The sequence below is a fragment of the Pongo pygmaeus genome, chromosome 17, assembly GCF_028885625.2.
Source record: "Pongo pygmaeus isolate AG05252 chromosome 17, NHGRI_mPonPyg2-v2.0_pri, whole genome shotgun sequence".
NCBI classification, from domain to species: Eukaryota; Metazoa; Chordata; class Mammalia; order Primates; family Hominidae; genus Pongo; species Pongo pygmaeus.
In genome coordinates this window covers 50,128,256-50,148,684 of record NC_072390.2, presented here as the reverse complement: position 1 = coordinate 50,148,684, position 20,429 = coordinate 50,128,256, and the positions used below count along the sequence as shown (strand labels likewise).

General features: G+C 36.9%; 1 protein-coding gene across 3 annotated transcripts in view; it reads right to left on the bottom strand.

Annotated features, from left to right (window-relative positions):
* GALNT1 (polypeptide N-acetylgalactosaminyltransferase 1) overlaps positions 1–20,429 on the bottom strand; it is a 130,569-nt gene that overhangs the window by 43,887 nt on the left and 66,253 nt on the right. Inside the window, exons 2-4 of one of the 3 annotated variants that reach the window (XM_063653549.1) lie at positions 18,164–18,272; positions 13,390–13,631; positions 4,410–4,584 (exon numbers count right to left, since the gene is read on the bottom strand). In XM_063653549.1, the coding sequence (XP_063509619.1) occupies positions 4,410–4,584; positions 13,390–13,528 (314 nt within the window). In that variant the 5' untranslated portion in view covers positions 13,529–13,631; positions 18,164–18,272. Of the gene's footprint in view, positions 1–4,409; positions 4,585–13,389; positions 13,634–18,163; positions 18,273–20,429 lie in introns of those variants that run through there. The other 2 variants (XM_054460461.2, XM_054460463.2) reach the window with 2 other exon arrangements.

Below are 20,429 nucleotides of genomic sequence, written 5' to 3'. Positions count from 1 at the left end.
CAAGCTTTAAGTTTCCACTCTTCCTTCTACTTATTCTCTTTAACGTGTTCCTTTAACACGTTCCTTAGAACTAACCATCTAATTTCTTAAGATGGTTAGTTCAGTAACTTTCCATCTTCTTTTTAAAAAAGTCATATGCATTTAAAGGTATATATTATCACCTAAGCATGGAATTAGCTACATTTCACAAGTTTTGATATGCAGCATTCACATTATCAACTTTGATAACATATTTTCTTCCTCAGTGCACTTAATGCCTAGCTAACAGGAGCTACAAAAAGAGAAAACAGACAAATGAAACATGTAATGAACCTGTCCAATAACAATGCATATTATGGGCCAGATCTCACACCTTTAATACCACAAGCACACAATTTACTTGACTTTAAGGATATTGGTATGATATGCCTTTAGGTCTAACTACCAATTCACAGGACAGGGAACTGAAGAACATGTTCAAATGACACCACAGTGATGCAGTCAGCAAAATGTAGGCTGAGAAAAGATGTAAGGCATTCTACCTAGATTCTTCAAATAATAAACTGTGAGGAAAAAAAACAGAGAAGGAACCTACAGACTAAAAGAGACTTAAGAGAATATCCACCAGCTGCAATTTTGATCCTGACACCTACACTATAAAAAAAGAAATATATATGTCATAACCAGGGAAGATTGAATATTAACTGGGTATTTTATGATATGAAGGGATCACTGTTTATGTTATTTTTAGGGGGTGAAAATGGTATAATGATCTTTATTTTTCTTTTCTATGAGTCCTTATCTTTCAGAGCTACATACTGAAATATTTAGAAATGTTTTGTCTTTGCTTGGGGCTGGAGAATATGCTTCTAATCTTACTTCCTTAGTTGTTCACAAAAAGCCATAAACCACACAGGTGTCGACACAGGGCTGCACCTATTGTGTCAGGGGCTTATCCCAGAGCAAATGATCACAGCAAGAGTAAAAGACCAACATGGAAGCCACAGCATATTTGATAACATAATATTGAAGGAGATACTCCATTTTACTTGCACCATGTTCTATTGCTCACACAAACCAATCTTAGTGCAAGATGGAGACTACAAAGAGGTGTGAATACCAGGAGGCAAAGATTGTTGGGGGACATCTCAGAGGGTAGAAGAATTCATAAGACAAAACTGTTAGGAATTGTTGAAGCTGGGTGGTAAATACATGAGGATTCATTACATTATTATCTCTATTTTTGTATACATTTGAAATTTTCCATAATAAAAAGTCTTCTAAAACTTTTTTTTTTTTTTAAAAGGTTATCAGTCCAGAGATGGAGTGAAGATATAAAAAGGCTACTCAGTGACTCTGCACTATCTCCTAGGCAGCCCAGTCCCACAGAGCCCCAGCGGTTGGCCAGAAGGACTGTGTATTGGCAGCTTTCACAAAAGTGGACTTCGTCAAGTCTGAATAGTCTTCAAAGTCTGAAACTTGGTGCACAAGCATTTGTATCACACCATTTCAACACTGTTCCTAATATCATAAAGCTGTTCAATGTCCAAAAACTGGTGACTTACAATGCACTTAAAAGGTACTCATTAATAAAAGTATCTTCAAAAACCACTTAAAGACAAAAAGACATAAATGTTTAATAAAATGTGTTGAGAGTGGTGATATACTTAGGGGGGTTATTAAAATGACAAAAACAATTCTACCAGAAACAATAATAGTTGATTGAGGCTCTTGAAGTAAACGTAAGGTTGTTTATAATACAGGCATCATTTTAACTGCAGACTGTGGAGAGTCCATAGTTTTCTTCAACAATGTTTAAATTTTTAGGAAAGCAAATGGTTTGTGAAAAATCTTTACAAATTAAGCTTCTCTTGACTGATCTCCACTTAATCAACTTGCCAGATAAAGAGATACTCTTCATCTCCTTGGTTTAATTTTTACATGCACAATATTCAACAGTTACCTTATTATGACTTATTCATGGCTAAGCCATGTAGTAGTAAACTATGATTACTTTTGTTTTCTCTGAACAATTTTTTTAAAGTTTTCCCTGAAGGTAATGCTCATTTAATTTTTTTCTTACTATGGTTTTCTATGTATTTCAATCCCAAACTTCCTAACAATTATCTAAATCTACTCTAGACATTCAGCCATATCAGGTGTAACTTCAGTGGCATCTTCTTGAAGTCTCTTCTGGAATTTTCTCACTGGCTCCATCTGGGCTGGTCGCCTCTGCCTGTGCAACTCTCACTCAGGCTCTCCCTTCATCATCTTCTGGTCATTCTCACCATTTTTTACACAAGCTGAATCTCCTGTTTTTTACATTCTATGTCTTTCTTGTCCTTGGTTTATTTAAAACCAAGGTTTTAAATGGTAGCGTCTTATCTCTAGTAACTTCCTAAGAATGGATGCTTGGGAGTTCAATGTTTTGAAATCTTGCATGTCCAAAAATATCCTTATTTAACCTGTGCACTTTATTGCAAGTTTGGCCGAATATAACATTTTAGATTGGAAATTATTTTCTTTTAGAATTTTGCTCCTTTGTTTCTAGAGTTGCTGAGAAGTCTGAAGGCATTCTGATTAATAACCTTTTGATTGTGACCTGCTTTCGCCTCTCAAGAAACCTGTAAAAGGTCTTTTTTTCCCCTCTGGGGGTTGAAATCCTCAGTGTTCTGAAAGTCACAATGTCTTGGAGTACAGTCTATTTTCATCTATTGTCCAAAAAAGTTGGTGGGCTCTTTCAATTTGAAAATTTGTGCAGTTCAGTTATGGAAAATTTTGTGGATAAATTTTCTGTTCCCTATTTTTAAAATTCTTTTTGAGACTCCTATTATTAAAATATTGGATTTCTTGATGGTTATTTCAATGTTCATATAATTTTACTGTTGTCCATCTCTTTGGTGCATTTTTCTTTTTTTTATTTTCAAAAGCTCTTTCTGGTTCTCTCAGTGTATCTTTTGAATAGTATCCTATTCTCATTTTATGGTTGTAATATATTCTCTATTTTGTTGAGGTTATTAGTTATTTCTCTTTATGTGTTCTACCTTAATAGTTTTTGTTTCCTCAAAGTTGCTTTTCTCTGTTTGTTGAGGGTTTCCTGAGATGTCTAGTATTCCTTGCTTACCTATTTGTTATTAAGAATGGAAGACCAGGAGACTGAATATGAGGCCTAAACACATTAGTAGGACTCACTGACTATGAGTTTCCATTAAGGGTGATCAGGCTGTGCCATTAAGTTGGAAACTTTCCCAAGTCAATCAGCACTAAAGTGCAATTTGTTGGAAATTCAGCACATATTTTTCATTCACATACTATCAGGACCACACTAGGTACTTACCCTTCTCTCTAGGGCTATCCAATTCTGATGAGAAAGATCTCCCAGTCTCTTCTCTGGAGGAGGCAAGCTTGGCTGCCAGCATCAATGGGAGCAAGGAGTTTAGGGGGCCTCAGCACAGAATGTACATGTTCACTTACTCTACCTATTTTCTGTACAGTTTGCTTGCTTTTAACTGGGCCTATTGTACTCTAGTACCTTGTATTACCTTCTTCTTATAGAGCAACTGGACATCTAATTAATATATTGCTGATAGGAGTGTAAATTGGTATAAACATTTTGGGAAAATATTTGGTAGCACATGCTAGTGCTATATAAATGCATAACCTATTCCTTTCTCTAGTACATAGCATACAGTAATGGGCACTTAAGTCCTCCAAAAGACATGAACAAGAATGTCACAATAGCTTTATTTATAGTGGTCAAAAAGTAGAAATAATCCAAAGGCCTATCAATGTATAAATAAACAATGGCATATTCATATTACAAATCACTATTTGCAGTAGAAAATAATAAAATTCTGATACATGCAACAATATGAATCTTAAAGGCACAAAAAATGGTGTGGATCCATCATAAAAAGTTCAAAAAGAGACAAAACTAATCTATGTTTAGAGAGGTCAACATAATGGCTGCCTCTGGGGATGTAAGTAATGACTACAAAAAACATAAGGAGACTTTCGGGGTGATGGGATCATTCTATGTCTTGATTTGGCTGATGGTTACAAAGGTGTATACATAGCAAAAAATTCAGTGAGCTGTATACTTACGACTGTGTATTTCACTGTTTCAAGTTACATACAACTTAAATCTTTTTGTAAAAAGTTGAGTATGTGAGTATTTTGGTAATAATGAAGTTTAAAATCCCCTTCTAATCCATTAAGATAAATAATTATCTTCCAATGCCTGAAATATATAGTGCTAATAATCTTGAGATATTATTTCTATCAGCATTTAATTATTTTCTAAGTGGGGTAAGTAGTAACATAGTGATATAACATTTGCCTTAAGAACAATCAGCACTCAAGTGCAATTTACTGAAAATTCAGAATATACTTTTCATTCACATACTATCAGGACCACAAAAGGTACTTACCCTTCTAACCTAACATCTGGTAAAGATCTGTTGAGTGCAATCATCTCACTTGCCATTAAATTGAACTGATTGATTTTAAACATCTCTTTCATCTTTTCTTGATCCTCTTTAGGAATGACGACTGGCTTCCCCATTTCTCCAGGACCTTCATGAGGCTTTTGTACTGGCTCTAGAACTAAGAATAGGAGGAAACTTAACTAACATTAATTTCATAGCAATTGATTGATTCATGATTCTATTTAATAACATTTGTGTTTGAACTGTGCCCTCAACAACCAGACCCCTTTCTGAGCCCACCCTCTCCTAGGCTGTTAACCCTTCCAAGGGGCTGTCTTGTCCTCCACCTCCACACCAGTGTCCTGACTCAAGACTTCCTCACCTTGCCCCACTCACCTGAGTCACTGCATGGTGTTGGCTCCCAACTCAAAAACTACTGCCACACTGACCTCTTTGAAGTGCAGCCTTCATTGTTATTCTTATGGCCTCCTAGAGTCCAACCTCTGTAATGTGGAATTGAACCTAATTTTCCAAAACTATCACCTGCTAGACCTTCTCCTCCCATCCCACAGTACTTCATCTTGCAGTCAAACAGCCACCCACTGCTTTCCTTCCAACGTGCCTCACATTCTCCTGCTTCCATGCCTTTGCTCACATCCCCTCACGGCTTCCATCGCTGCAACACCAAATCCCTATCTGCCTTCCCATGCCCAACTAAAATGGCTTCTCTTGCCTGTAGCTTTTCTGAATCTCTCTATAGTGGTTATTTACTAGTCTTGACTGTTACATTATTTCATCCAGGGTTCTTATGTCTCTAACCAATTGCTATCTCTCATTATAATGATTGTCAAACCTGTCTTATGTACCCCTCCCATTAGAACAAGAATTCTCATCAAAAGTAATGTTATCTCTTGATACAGACATAAAAAGAGCAATGTAGCTGATCAGCACTTCCCAAACTTTCTTCCTTATGTTTTTGAGATGTTAATAAATGTCCAAGAAAAACAGGTTCTGGGATATATTAAATTTGGAAGGTGCTATGTTAAACTTCTCATCTATAAGGGATGGCTAAAGAATGAGGTGAGGTCAAAAATGGGATGAAAATATATTTTATGCATTACTTATTTTAAAATCTAAAGTTTTATTCTCTTTTAGATTGTTTTTTAGGCATCCTCAAAACATTTCTAAACAAAAATAGTGGCATCAAGGCAGCAGAAAAGCCATCTCTCTTCAGTCAGGCTTCATCTGTACAAGAACAGGACGAGCTGGTAAAGCTGACTTTAGGGTGATTGTTTCAGCCAGTGGTACAAAGCCACCTACCAATACCAGAGCTGCAGGATATGAAACTATTCACTGTGTCCTCAACTATGTCCAGAATTTAAAAATAGATTTCAGAGAATGATGATGAAAAAAGTGTGCATTAGTTTTCCCCTGTTCTCAGGATAAATTGGGATTTTATGTGGAACATTAAAATAGTAGAAAATTACTTTAAAAATTATAGGAAACTCAAGTAACATAGTTTTTAAAAACAAGTCCTGCCTAATGTTTGCCCAGGAAGTAAGCTCCTTAAATATAAGAGTTGGTAGAATTTTTTAAAATTCTCAATGACAAAAATCATCAACAAGTGTAGTAAAAACTATAAGTACAGAAGTGTAATACTCCATATAAAATAAGCCTTTAAAGCTTTAAAAATCAAAAATTATAAAACTCATATAGTAATTTCTACTTGCCAGTCTCTGAAAGTAAAGAACAACCAACAGATTTTGGGATTGGTACATCAGGAGTCACAAGGAACCAGCAGAGTTCTGAAGGTGACAAAGATCTTTTGTGGATGGCACAGATAACATAAAGAGTAGGTGGGAGACATCTAGTGGCCCTGATTATAAATATCCTTCTGTTACCCATGCTCTATTTTAGTATAAAATGCTTTATAGAAAAATCAAAATAGAAACGTTTTCATGCTGCTCAGTTTTTAAATGAAGAGTATTAACATATACATATACCATCTGTGTTTTTACTAGGGGGAAAAAGATCCTCAACCTGATCAAGCCTCTAGACCTAATTCACAGGAAATATACAGGACAAAGGGACATGGCATGCACCATTAAAGGGATGCAAATCCAGACTGCAGGAAACTGGAAAAGAGAAATACCTCAATTTCTTCTTCAACAACAAACAAAACAGGTCTGAGGGAGACAAAGAGAAAGAGGTATCCAGGCCACAAAACTAGCCATGAGTTGACAACTCTTGAAGCCAGATGATGGATAGATGAAAGTTTAATTTTTTTTTTTTGATTTTTTTTTGAGACAGAGTCTCACTCTGTCACCCAGACTAGAGTGCAGTGGTGCAATTTTGGCTCACTGCAACCTTTGTCTCCCAGATTCAAGCGACTGTCCTGTCTCAGCCTCTCCAGTAGCTGGTATTACAGACGCACGCCACCATATCTGGCTAATGTTTGTATTTTCAGTAGAAACGGGGTTTCACCATGTTGGCCAGGCTGGTCTTGAACTTCTGACCTCAGGTGATCTGCCCACCTCAGCCTCTCAAAGTGCTGGGATTACAGGTGTGAGCCACTGCTCCCAGCCATAATTTTCTATTCTCTCTACTTTTGTTTCTGTTTGAGAATTTCCATGGTGGAGGGGGGCATTAAGGAGGACTGGAGAAATTATTACTATAAGTACTACAAAATATAAACTTAATTGCTTATTACATATGAAATTATACAACCAGAAACTTAAAGTTGGTCTTGAGATCTTAAAGAATCAGGCAAAAATGTACAGCATATACAATCCTGCTGATGCAATATTTTGCACATTTCATCACCTGATATTTATTAATCTGAAAATCTAACATAGTGCCTGAATTATGTACTCTAACCTACTGTTACATATGAAATTTCAGAGCTACATTTAAAATTATCATTAATCAAAAGTTATATGTCTACTGAATGATTTAGAGAATGCACCACAATACTCTAATTATTAATAAGAAAATACAATATCCTACAGAATTAAATGGACTATTAAACTAATTTTCTTGGCAAATGAGTTTGGATGAAATGCATGTGGTTAGTGAATATATGTTACTATTAATGCATTTATAGTATTAGAAAGCAACTAAAATGATGGTAAGTATAAACTTTCCATGTTCTCTACTGCCAGTCTTCTATGTGTATTAAATTTGGTTCTGTGAAAATTTTATTAGAAAAGAAACTGAAATGAGTTTGGATGTCATTTCATGAACTAAAGAAAATATCTTTGCATAAAATTCTACATGCAGCTCATTTCTAAGAATCAAATCACTTTGACAAGGGAGGGACAAAGGTGTTATTCCAAAGTATTATGTGAGAACAAACATATTTTATTATATACTTCAGTTAAGTTTCATTTACATGACACTGTAGATAAGTATCATATTTTAGAAAAGGTATTTACCAAGAAAACTACAGGTTCACTCTGAAAGCCCCCAAATAAGATTAACATACACAAACCACTGGCATGCCTTTGAATACACTTTAAGGTATTTTTCAAATTTCCTATGTGTGTTTCTCTTATGAAAGTAGAATAAAGAGGTATAAAGTTATATGACTTCTTTTTGGGGTAAATATACTAATAAAAGGCTAAAATCATTTCTCCCAAACTATTTTCTGATCTTACTACACAATTAACATTTTTACTGTCCTTATGCACTATATTTCACCATTTCAAAATGTTTCCTACTACATTTTAACATTTCTGAAATTGGAATGTGGCTCACAATGGTAACTGGAATGTTATCACTTTTACAGTGGTATACAGAATATTCTATAAACAAAGGTATGTAAGATGCAATAAAATGCAGCACACTACCTGATTTTTTAAACATCAAAATATCATCTATAACTTAACTCACTGGTAATTTTCTGCTACTTCAACATCCTTGTCAATTTCCAATTTCATGTTCAATTTACCTGTGCTGCATATATAAAAATCAACAGTTAAAAATTTGTTATAAAGTTATTATAGACTTTACTAGTAATATTTTAAAGTTTTTAATCATTGGAAGTTTTTTCTATAAACCATGTTCTCCAAGGCTTCCTAATGTTCAACAGTTGAAATAATTCCAGCATAAGCACATGAAAAGTTAAATCATTAATATTTTAATGATCTGAAAATGCAGTACTGACATGAAGAATCAATTACTACTTGAAACTGCATCTTTAAAAATACTGAACACTCTATATAACACCCAAATCCATAAAGTGGATAAATGGGCTAATTCTGGAAAGCAGAAGAATGTAAAAATATTCCTAGGCCATAACCCCCACTACCAGGGAGCCCAATCTAACTCTAGCAGCAGCAGAACTCTGCTATTTTCAGATAGCCTCAGGTATAAAATTACAAGTATAGACTTAAGAGAACTACTCAGAAAAAACAAACCCCTCTGGAATCACCAAAGACTGGCCCACTATTCCTTGAAGCAGGCAAGTAACAAGTAAACAGAAGAATCTTAGAAAACTCTTAAGTACAGCATATCAACAACGTTACAGGAAGTCTTCAGCATTATCACAACGACATCAATCCATTCTATTCAAACCTAGGAAACCTTTTTTCATAGCAGAGACAGTAGAATTTGCTAAATTTCACTGAAATCAGAGCTGTAAAGTAGAACGTTCAGAAATTAGGTAATTCCAATATGAAAAAGTCACTCTGGAGTGTAATACTGCTCAATGTTTTTTGTTGTTTTGTTTTGGTTGTTTGTTTTAAAACAAAGATCCAGGAGGTCCTATGTGTTCCATCAAGAGAGACTTTGATGCCAGGCATGGTGGCTCACACCTGTAATCCCAGCACTTTGGGAAGCTGAAACAGGCAGATCACCTGAGGTCAGGAGTTCAAGACCAGTCTGGCCAACATAGTGAAACCCCATCTCTACTAAAAATACAAAAATTAGCTGGGCATGGTGGCGGGTGCCTGTAATCCCAGCAACTCGGGAGGCTGGGACAGGAGAATCGCTTGAACCCAGGAGACGGAGGTTGCAGTGAGCTGAGATCACGCCATTGCATTCCAGCCTGGGTGACACAGTAAGACTCTGTCTTTAAAAAAAAAAAAAAAAAGAGAGAGAAACTTTGAGTCACGTAATGTACATGCTAATTCCACTAGAAGGTTGGCATCATTGGTGCCATTACCCATCCCCTCTCCCTGATCCTCTTTAGTAAACATCTCTTCAAATACACCACAGCAATTTATCACTAGCAGAACCTTAATAACTTCTGGGCTCTGAAAAGACTTAAGACCTCTCAGCACCTACTGCACTGAAACTTCGTATCAAAGCAGATTTTTCAAACTGTTGCTTATTAGCATCAACTGTGCTCTTCCCCTAATCATTTCTTCCCTTAAGACTACCAGGGACCTCAAAGATTATCTCCCCTTAGCTATGTACTTCCCCTCCAGCCTACGGCTCAGCCCTTCCCTCACGCTTGGAGGTCCTTCCCAGTCTGTCCTCTGAACACCCTGACACCCCCAGGCTGTTGTAAAGCCTCTCCACTGTCTGGTCTCCACAATACACAGGCTCCATCTACAGACTTAACTGAAGTCTAGCTCTCCTCCAGAGTCCATTTAATCTCACAACTGTTTCTGGGAGAATGATTCATTCTCCTTTCCTCCAGAGGCAAGGAGGCCATCTCATACCTCCGTTACTTTCAGACTTTTGCTCCTTTAGCTTGTACTTTTGTACAAAACCCAGTCTTTTTCTTTGAAACTTATGCCACTAGTGGTTGTCAAAACTATAATAACCTGTGGATGCTCTTTGAGGAGAATCCTTTTCACGTTTCTGATACCCCACTGTCTCATCTGCTGAGAATTTGTTCCTTCAAGTATTCCTCCTTTCCCCTATAGTTTAAACCTCTTCCTGAACATACATAAATAATAATAAATACATAGAAAACCAACTTCGGCTCCACTTCTCTCTTGTAACTACCGTATACTACACGCTTCCCTTCATGCTGAAGCTTTCTAAAGAACAGCCACATCCCTACTATTTCTCCAGTATATTGAATCCAGAATCCACTGACTTCCACAGTTACCATTCCCTGAAATGACACTTGCCAGAGTCACAAGAAGCCCCATACCAAACATATCAGAAACACTTTATTTTAGGTAAAACCTCTGAGCAAACACCACCCTTGTCTGGGCTTCTATGACCTACTCCTTGGGGCTTTTCATTCCACTCTGACTTCCTGGGAAGCCTTCTCTTCCTTCAGTGACCCTCTAGGAGGGGCTCTCCAACAGGGAGTCTGTGTCTTCCAACTCTACACATACCGTGCACAGCCTCATGTACAGAAAAGGCTTAAATTACCATCTATTTTCTCCATCTCGACCATTCTCTACTGCAGAACATCTCTACCAGTTCCTCAAAGTTAAATATTCCAAACTCAGGTTGGGTGCGGTTGTTCACACCTGTAATCCCAGCCCTTTGGGAGGCCGAGGCAGGTGGATCACCTGAGGTCAGGAGTTCGAGAACAGCCTGGCAACATGGTGAAACCCCATCTCTGCTAAAAATACAAAAATTAACTGGGTGTGGTGGTGTGCGCCTGTAACCCCAGGTACTCAAGAGTCCGAGGCAGGAGAATTGCTTGAATCCAGGAGGCAGAGGCTGCAGTGAGCCGAGATCATGCCACTGCACTCCAGCCTTGGTGACAGAGCGACATTCCATCTCATTCATAAATAAATAAATAACAAAAATGAAAAAAAAAATTCCAAACTCAACTTCATGCATCCACCTTTTCATCAAAGCTGCTCCTCTTCTGAGGAGCATTAATTCGTCCAACCATGGAGACATGAAAGCCACCTTAGACTTTTCTCTTTCTCTTATTCCCTACATTCAATGGCTCCCCAGGTTATGTAAATTCCACTACTTAAATACTTTTCATACATATTTATTTCCTCTCCATCTCCAGCGTCATTTTAGTGTCTGTTCCAAGCTCTTTTCCAAACTCTCACAACAGTCTCAGACTGGTATCTGCCACCTGCCTCGTCCTCTTCCAGTCCACCAGTTACATGACCACCAAAGCATTCTTCCAGAAGTCCAGGTCAAATCAGGCCTTACTGCCTTGTTTAAAGTGCTTCAGCACCATGCCGCTGTCTACAGATGGAGTCCAAAACCCCTAGCATGCCATAAAAGGCCTTGTGTGACATGGCCTCTGCCACCTCCTGTGCTCTTGTTCTCCTATCAACTCGTTCTCACTTGCTAATCTTGCACATCCTTCTTTCCTTTGCTTGGAAGGTCTTCTCCTCTCCTAACAAACACTTGCTCAAGCTGATACTCAGTTGGAACATACTTCCTTACTGCAGCTTCTCAGACACGCCAAGGCGTTCCTTCCTTTCTACTCTTGTGCACATTCCTAAAGTGATATTTATTATACTGATATTTACTATTGTTACTTCTCTTCCTTTAGACTGTGAGTTCCCTGAAGGGAGGAATTTTGTCTTATTTTTTTGTTCAGCTGTGTATCAATAGCACATAGTACCTTGCCCAGCACATATAAAAGTCAAAAAAACATTCAAGTGAATCTTCACATGCTATAGAGCCTATTCTTTCTCACTGTCAAGCCTTTACATTTAAGATAGAACACCATAAGCTTATTATAAATGGCAATGAATTAAGGTAGGGTGAGGGGAAGTTTATTCCATTCTATTTGGGAAAAGAATACTCAAGTTTCTGACTGATGAATGGTAATACCTGTTCTTTGATCTAAACATAGACAGTATGAATACAGCTCTAGCAACAGTTAAGGTGGCAACATTTTGTCACCCAACAAAGATACTAAACAGCAGAGCTATAAAGTAAATATTATGCAAACTAATAGGCTGACTTTAGATGAAAAATGTATTAAAACATTTGGAAAAAGTGAAAATTTAAGTTAGGAATTAGCCTAGGCATTACTGGAATTCAGTGCTAGCAACTAAGCCTAATTTTACGCAGATTTCCCAAGAAGATATAAATAGAACCAGTTATGTAAGCCCACATATAACAATTACAGTTAAGTTGGTACAGTTAACAATACAATATTTTTTTCTATTGTAAATTTTGGGGAACCAAAGGCCCTTCTCATCATAAAAGTACAAAAAATTTAAATGTGGCTATATGCTTAAAGAAAACATGTTTAAAGAGTAATTATTTGTATATAATTTCTAAAAATAGTAGAACTGCTGTATAGCCATGTATTCTATAACTAATCACAGAGTTCAGAGCCCAGAACAACTGGATTACTGACTCTTGCAATGCAGTCATTTTCATTATGGTTAAAAACGAAAATTTTAAAAAAGGGCAACATTTGTTTGTTGAATAAAAGGAGTTTAAAACTGAATTTTCCAATGTCCTCTGCCAAAAATATCAGTACTATTACCTCCCTCCTTTATATTTGTATATTTGTTTCCTTTCCATACTAGATATTGCAATGATCTCACTGCAGCCTCTATTCTATCACCCAATCTTTTCAAAAGTTCTCCCTAAAAGTGCTAACTGGAGCTATCTACAACATTAACAACAACAACAACAAAAACTTCTACAGATCACATCTATCTATAAAAATTTCTTACCCTTAGGACTGAGATGGGACGGGAGGAGTAATCTCTTTTGATACCTTATAATGCAATTTTAATGCTCCACTCAGCATTTTGGCATTAGACTAATCTTCTGTACAATTTTGATACTCCCAACTATGAGATACCCACATTATTTAGTAACATAAAGTAACTTACAGGAAATTAACTACACTGAATATTGAACACAAAAGTCGAATTCAGCAATTCTATACATGATACTTTAATGCTTTTAACTGTTGGATGAACCCATTGGAGAACTATCAATACGATCCTCATATCTCCTACAGGAAGTCAAGGACTACAGTTAATCTAAAAAAGTTAAAATTTTATATTATCCAAATTAGTTAGTAAAAACCAGTGATATATTAGTTAAAACAGCTGTATTATAAAATGTCACTCACCATCCCCAGCAGGAAGTCCTCTCTCCTTTTTTTCATCACATTTGTTGCATTCACTGAAGTAAAGCAGCAGGAACATATCCAAGAGTACCCAAATCAAGGAGGTGGCTAGGACCACCTTGCAGTATGCAAATTTTCTCATGGCACTTTAAGTCAAATGCAAAATTTAAAAATATATATATATAAATATACAAAGATCATGAAAATTATTCCAATCCAGTTTCATCAGAAATCACATTCATACCCTATAGAGAAAGAAAGGAAAAAAGATTAACTTAAAAATTCAGAACATCAAAAGTGAATTATAAAATTAATTTAATACTATAAACATTAAGTAATATGAATTATTAATTTCATTAATAAGAAATTTCACTATGAAGACTATGTTTGAAATCAGACTTGGAAAAATGCTTATAAAATATATAAAGAGTATCAGGACTATATAAATAATTCCTACAAATCAATATACAACAATCCAATAGGAAAATAGGTAAAGGACATACTATTGTATGTACAAAGGTACTTTGTAGAATGGAAACCTAAATAGCCAACAAACATGTAGAAAAGTGCTCAATTCCCTACAATTAGGAAATGCAAATTAAAACAACAGTGAGCTACTATTTCACACTCATCAAACACCTGGGTCTTAACTACCTTTCTACTCAACTGCTGTATTATGTGTTAAGGTAAAAGTCAAGCTATTAATTACCATAGGGGGTTAGGCAACTAGTGATTCCCAGTGCATTTCAACTGTCCACATTCAGTACCCAGGCTCAAGAATTAATAGAGTTCTCCTTGTAGCCTGCACTACAGCAGCTTCCTGAGCTAACTCTCGTTCCTCTTTCACACTGAATCCCATTCTAAAACTGCAACAGTCACCAATCATTCAGGAAACAGATTCGTGGAAAGTATAATGGAAAAGAAAAGTATATGTCATAAGATCTGACATTTAGTCTTGGCTCTGACAATAATTTTATACACTTCCCTGATTTTTAGTTTCCATTTCCCACCCTGCTACCTCCCTTTATTATGCTATACCATGATGAGAAAACGACTAGAGGAACTGTTACCAATTTTGAAAAGTCATTTGGGATAGTTTGAGCATAGGTGTCTTAAGCATAAGGAATTCATCTTGGAGCATGCTGAAGCAGCCTGAGAGACCTCAGAGAGGTAGAGAATCTCCTGCTCAGCAGCTGACTCTAAGGCTCAACGCCTGTGTCACTGAAGACCAGGAGAAATAGAAACCAAGTGCGTTCCTATGAAGTGGAGTGAGGAAACAGAGTCTGCACTGTGTCTGTGCTGAAAGCTACAAATGCAGATGCCCTGGAAGGACCAGAATGTGGGCAAGGTAACAGCTTCTTACAAGGGCAACTTTATGCAACAAGTTCCATGGTGGCCAACAGAGATGCACTTACCTGAACAATTCAGGGCAGGCCTGTAGTTTATCCATGAAATATATACAGCAGTTCTTGCCTACTCACAAGGTTGCTAGAGAGCAACCTGAGAAAACACCAAGTGATACTTATAAATGTAAAGTTATTATTTATGCTCATCTCTCTAGGGGCTTTGATCTCTTGCCTATATTCCTCCTTTCACCAAACCAATACTCCCTGACTGCAAGATGAAAACAAGGATGCTACTGTCATGTTCTTACCTCAAAATCATGCTTACTCAACACCTGATACTGGGTCACCTGTAGTGAGCAATTTACTGATAACTATGGTAACTGAGGTGAGGGGAGAACCTAAAGCATTAGAGTGCACAATGTCACGGAACAAAAGTTCTCACCAGATAAACTATATACATACATTTATATTTTGTGTTATTTCATATGAAAAGCTGCCTCTTTTGATCACTGGCAAAGCAGTCTGACTGCTGGTGCAACATCTGAATTTCAAATGTGGTTTTACGGTCTCTAAAATCCTATTTGAAAAAAATGCCTGCAGAATAGTTAAATGTAAATATAACTTTTCATTTACTTCTACTTAAGTTTTGCAAGGGTGCACAATTAGCTTTTAAGATTGAAGGTGAAGTGCAGTGAAGGGGGAGCGTTTGGGAGAAGAGGGGTGTGTGGCACACCCTACATGGAGTATGGGGAGAAAGGAAGATAAAGGAGAGGCAAAAAATGATTCCCAGATTTAAGGCCAAGGTAACTAGCTAGACAGATGATGGTAATGCAACAATGAAAGGAAATACGGACTAAATCATGAGTTGAGTTAGTTCACACTGAATGTGAGGGGCCTCATGTCGAGGTGTCAATAGGCAGTCAGGGGAGTAACTGGGCCTGATGTGAAAAGGCAGGTTTGTTAGGCATACATACACAAGCAGCAGCTGGGGTTGGCAGAGGGGACGAGGTGGCCAATGAAAAAGGCAGAGAGAAAAAAGGGGGCTGAAACTCCAGGACACCCATCACCTTCCACATACTGCAGAAAACAGACCCCTCTGAGAGAGGCATGAAAAGTCAGAGGAAGGAAGGAGTACCAATAAACAATGTTAGACCCTCTATGAAGATGAGATAACAAAGAAAGAACGTCCATAGGGTTTGGCTCTTAGGACGAGGCCACTGGTAATTTGGGGTTTCTATTACTGTTCCCCGCAAGGGAATGAGGTCACAGAAGGCTTGCTCATTTCTATAAGCTTCAGAGAAAACTCTTAGAAAATGTCTTCTAAATGAAGAAGGAAAGAAAAAGACAAAATGGCACAAGAGATGTTTCTTTGAGATCATAACTGTACCAGGAAGAAATCTGGTGAAGAGCAAATAACATGTAAGGAATTTGATTTTTTTTACTCTGTTGTTTATGTTCAATAAAAAAAATAAGGCTACTTATGTCTTTAGAAAATTGAAGATAAAGTTCCAAGTATGTTGCCACCAATGTTTGCAATTGTCATCAAAGATATAAGATGCAAAAGAATGAAAAAACATTTATTTAAATATGGCAGACAATTTTTCTTTCTAAAGAGTTGTTTAAAAGATTGTTAATTTGCACGACCCACTGCAGGTAAGATTCTACTTTTCATATGTAATTAAATAATTATTATTTCAATTTGTTTAATGAAAGCTAGTACAATGTATTTAATGAAAGAATTGCTACCTTTATTGCCACCATTATTGTAAAGTTATTCCTTATTCTCCACTTACTAAGCAACTTTTGTGTGTCCTTCACTGTCCTTGAAATGAAGGACAGAAAGAAAACCAAGTCCTTGTTCCAAAAGGCACACAAAGCTCAGTAGAAGAACAAATCAGCAGGTGGGGAAAAAAGTCAGAGCAGAAGAGAACTGTCCAACAACAAATTTCAGTCCTTTAAGAGACTACAGGACATCAAACCCCAGAGTAATATAGTAAAAATGTCTTCAGACTTCATTATTTGATCCAAGAAATTCAAGGCCAATTTTATATTTTTGATATAATATTTTTCATTACTAGAAAAAATTAATATATTACAAAATCAGACTTTTAAAATTACATTTTGAAGTTTTTTTCCTCAAGGTAAAGGGGTGGGGGCATTTTCTTTATAAAAATAGTTATGGTGCAAAATTATGAATGCATTGTTGAGTCATAAATCATATTTTTAGGTTCATGATAGCCATTAATAACTAATATTAACATGATCTCCTCATTCAGAAAGATTAGCCATAATCTAGGAAGCCTTGAAAAGGAATTTCACATTTGGCCCAGAGACCTTTAATAAGGTTCAGGAAACAAAAGAAGTTTTGTTGTGGGAAGTCAGGGACCCCGAACGGAGGGACCGGCTGAAGCCATGGCAGAAGAACATAAATTGTGAAGATTTCATGGACATTTATTAGTTCCCCAAATTAATACTGTTATAATTTCTTATACCTGTCTTTACTGCAATCTCTGAACATAAATTATGAAGATTTCATGGACACTTATCACTTCCCCAATAAATACTCTTGTGATTTCCTATGCCTGTCTTTGCTTTAATCTCTTAATCTCATCATCTTTGTAAGCTGAGAATGAATGTCGCCTCAGGACCCTGTGATGATTGCGTTAATTGCACAAATTGTTTAAACAGTATGAAATCCGGGCACCTTGAAAAAAGAACAGGATAACAGCGATGTTCAGGGAACAAGGGAGATAACCTTAAAGCGCCGGGCGGAACAGAGCCATATTTCTCTTCTTTCAAAAGCAAATAGGAGAAATATCGCTGAATTCTTTTTCTGAGCAAGGAACATCCCTGAGAAAGAGAATGCTTTCCCAAGGGGTCTCTGAAATGGCCGCTTTGGGAACGTCTGTTTTTTACGGTTATAGATAAGGGATGAAATAAGCCCCGGTCTCCTGTAGCACTCCCAGGCTTATTAGGACGAGGAAATTCCCGCCTAATAAATTTTGATCAGACCGGTTGTTTGCTCTCAAACCCTGTCTCCTGATAAGATGTTATCAATGACAATGTGTGCCCGAAACTTCATTAGCAATTTTAATTTCGCCCCGGTCCTGTGATCTTGCCCTGCCTCCATTTGCCTTGTGATATTTTAATACCTTGTGAAGCATGTGATCTCTGTGACCCACACTCTATTCGTACACTCCCTCCCCTTTTGAAAATCACTAATAGAAACTTGCTGGTTTTACGGCTCAGGGGGCATCACGGAACCTGCTGACATGTGATGTCTCCCCCAGACTCCCAACTTTGAAATTTCTCTTTTGTACTCTTTCCGTTTATTTCTCAGACCACAGGACACTTAGGGAAAAATAGAAAAGGGCCCACGTGAATATCAGGGCTGTGTTCCCCCGATAAAGTTTAAAGAACGAACATCTCACATTTTCCAGAGGCTGCTGGTGTTGACTTCACCTGAGCAACTGCCCACTCTTCCAAGAGTAAAAGACTGACATCATCATCTGGGAATCTGCAGCACAGCAAAGGCACTGTCTGTCACAACAGACAACATTATTGGTGACAACAGTGCACCAGTGAGTGCTAACCTTAGCACTAAGCCAAGCCCTGCTCTCTACAAAAGATCCACACATATACAGTCCATTGTTATGGAGAAATAACAGTTTTTTCAATGGTCCCAGAATAATTAGATATCCATATACAATAAAAACACAAATATTGGCCCATATCCTATACCACATACAAATATTAACTCAAATTTTTTAACTAGATCTGGAATAAAACATAGAATAAAATCTTTTGAGACCTTGAGACCTTAGGCAAAGATTCCCTAGATAGAACAAAAAAGCACAAAACCATTAAAAAAAATAAACTGGACTTCCTAATTAATCTTCAAAACACACCATTAAGAAAATATCTGTTTATACTCAGGTGATACACCTTTACTGATTAAGTTAAAACTTCCAGTTTTTCTTTGAAAGAAAATAAAGAGCAAGTCACAAATTTGGGAGAAAATATTTATAAATTACATATCTGATAGATGACTTGTATCCAGAATATATAAAAAACTTTCAAAACACAATAAGAAAACAAACAATCCAATAAAATAGGCAGAAGGTCTGAATTGTCACTTTACCAAAAAAGCCAAACACTTTTTTCAGATGGCAAATGAGTACATGAAAAGAAGTTCAACATTAAATTATAACTATAATGAAACACCACTATGAACTGATTAAAACAGCTACAAAAAAAAAGAAAAATAACAAGTGCTGGAAAGGAATTGGAGCAACTGGAACTCTAATACGGTGCCAGTGGGAATGCAAAATGGTACAGCCTCTCTGGAAAACAGATGAGTTTCTCCCCATAAGAATCTGTAATCCCATTCCTATTTATTTAGGAGAAAGGAAAACATATCTGCACACAGCCCTGTATGCACATCTTTATAGCAGCCTACTTATAATCATCAATATCTGGAAACAATCCAAATGTCAATCATCTGATGAATGGATAAACAAATTGCGCTATATTTATACAATGAAACACCACCCAGCAACCAGCAATAAATCAGATCAGCGGCTGCCAAGGGCTGAAAAAGGAATAGGGGATTGCCCATAAATGAATCTGTGGCAATGAAAACATTCCATAACTTTCTTGGGGTGGTGGTCATACAACTGTGTCCACTGTACAAACTTATAAAACTGAACCTAAAATTATGAATTTTACTGTATATAAATTCAATCTCAATCAACTTAAAAATAAACAAACATGGGGGAGAGGATACCTCAAAGAAACAATGCCAGTTTTACAAAGGGAGAAACTGTTTTATGTTTTCTCAAAGGACACATACCAGAATTCATTTTGGAAGTAACTAAAAGTTGCTTATTTTGTCCCAACCACATAAGTTAAAACCTTCCATTTGAAATGCATTTAACTACTTATTTTTAAAGTTATAAAATTAGAGTTAATATCAAAGTATAGTGATTAATTACAGATGCTTCTCGACTTATGATGGGGTAATGTACCAATAAACCCATCATAAGTTGAAAACATCTTAAGTCGAAAGTCGAAAATGCCTTCAATACAACTAACCAACAGAACATTACAGCTTAGCCTAGCCTACCTTAAATGTGCTCAGAACACTTGCATTAGCATATAGTTGTGCAAAATCATCTAACACAAAGCTTATTTTACAATAAAGTGTTGAATATCTTATGCAATTTACTGAATACCATACTTACATATAAATTGTGATGGTTTTACACTCTCATAAAGTCAAAAAATCTTAAGTCAGGGCCCATTTGCGTATCAGTAAACTTCTGATCCAATCCTCTCTCCCTCCTTCCCTCCCTTCCTTCCTTCCCTCCCTCTTTCCTTCCCTCCTTCCCTCTCTCCCTTCCTCCCTTCCTCCCTTCCTTTCTCTTCTTCTTCTTCTCTTTTTGTTTTTGACAGGTTCTCACTTTGTACCCAAGCTGGTCTTGAATTCCTGGTCTCAAGTGATCCACCCACCTCGGCCTCCCAAACTGCTGGGATTATAGGCATGCATCACCACACCTAACCCCGATCCTATTCTTAATATCATATGCCAAATTTTCCCAAAGATTAATCAGTATTTTCTACAGCCAAATGATTTTCTCCTACCCCTCACATTTCTAACCAAAGCTCTCCAGAAAGTTTGAGAGAATCTCAGCTCGA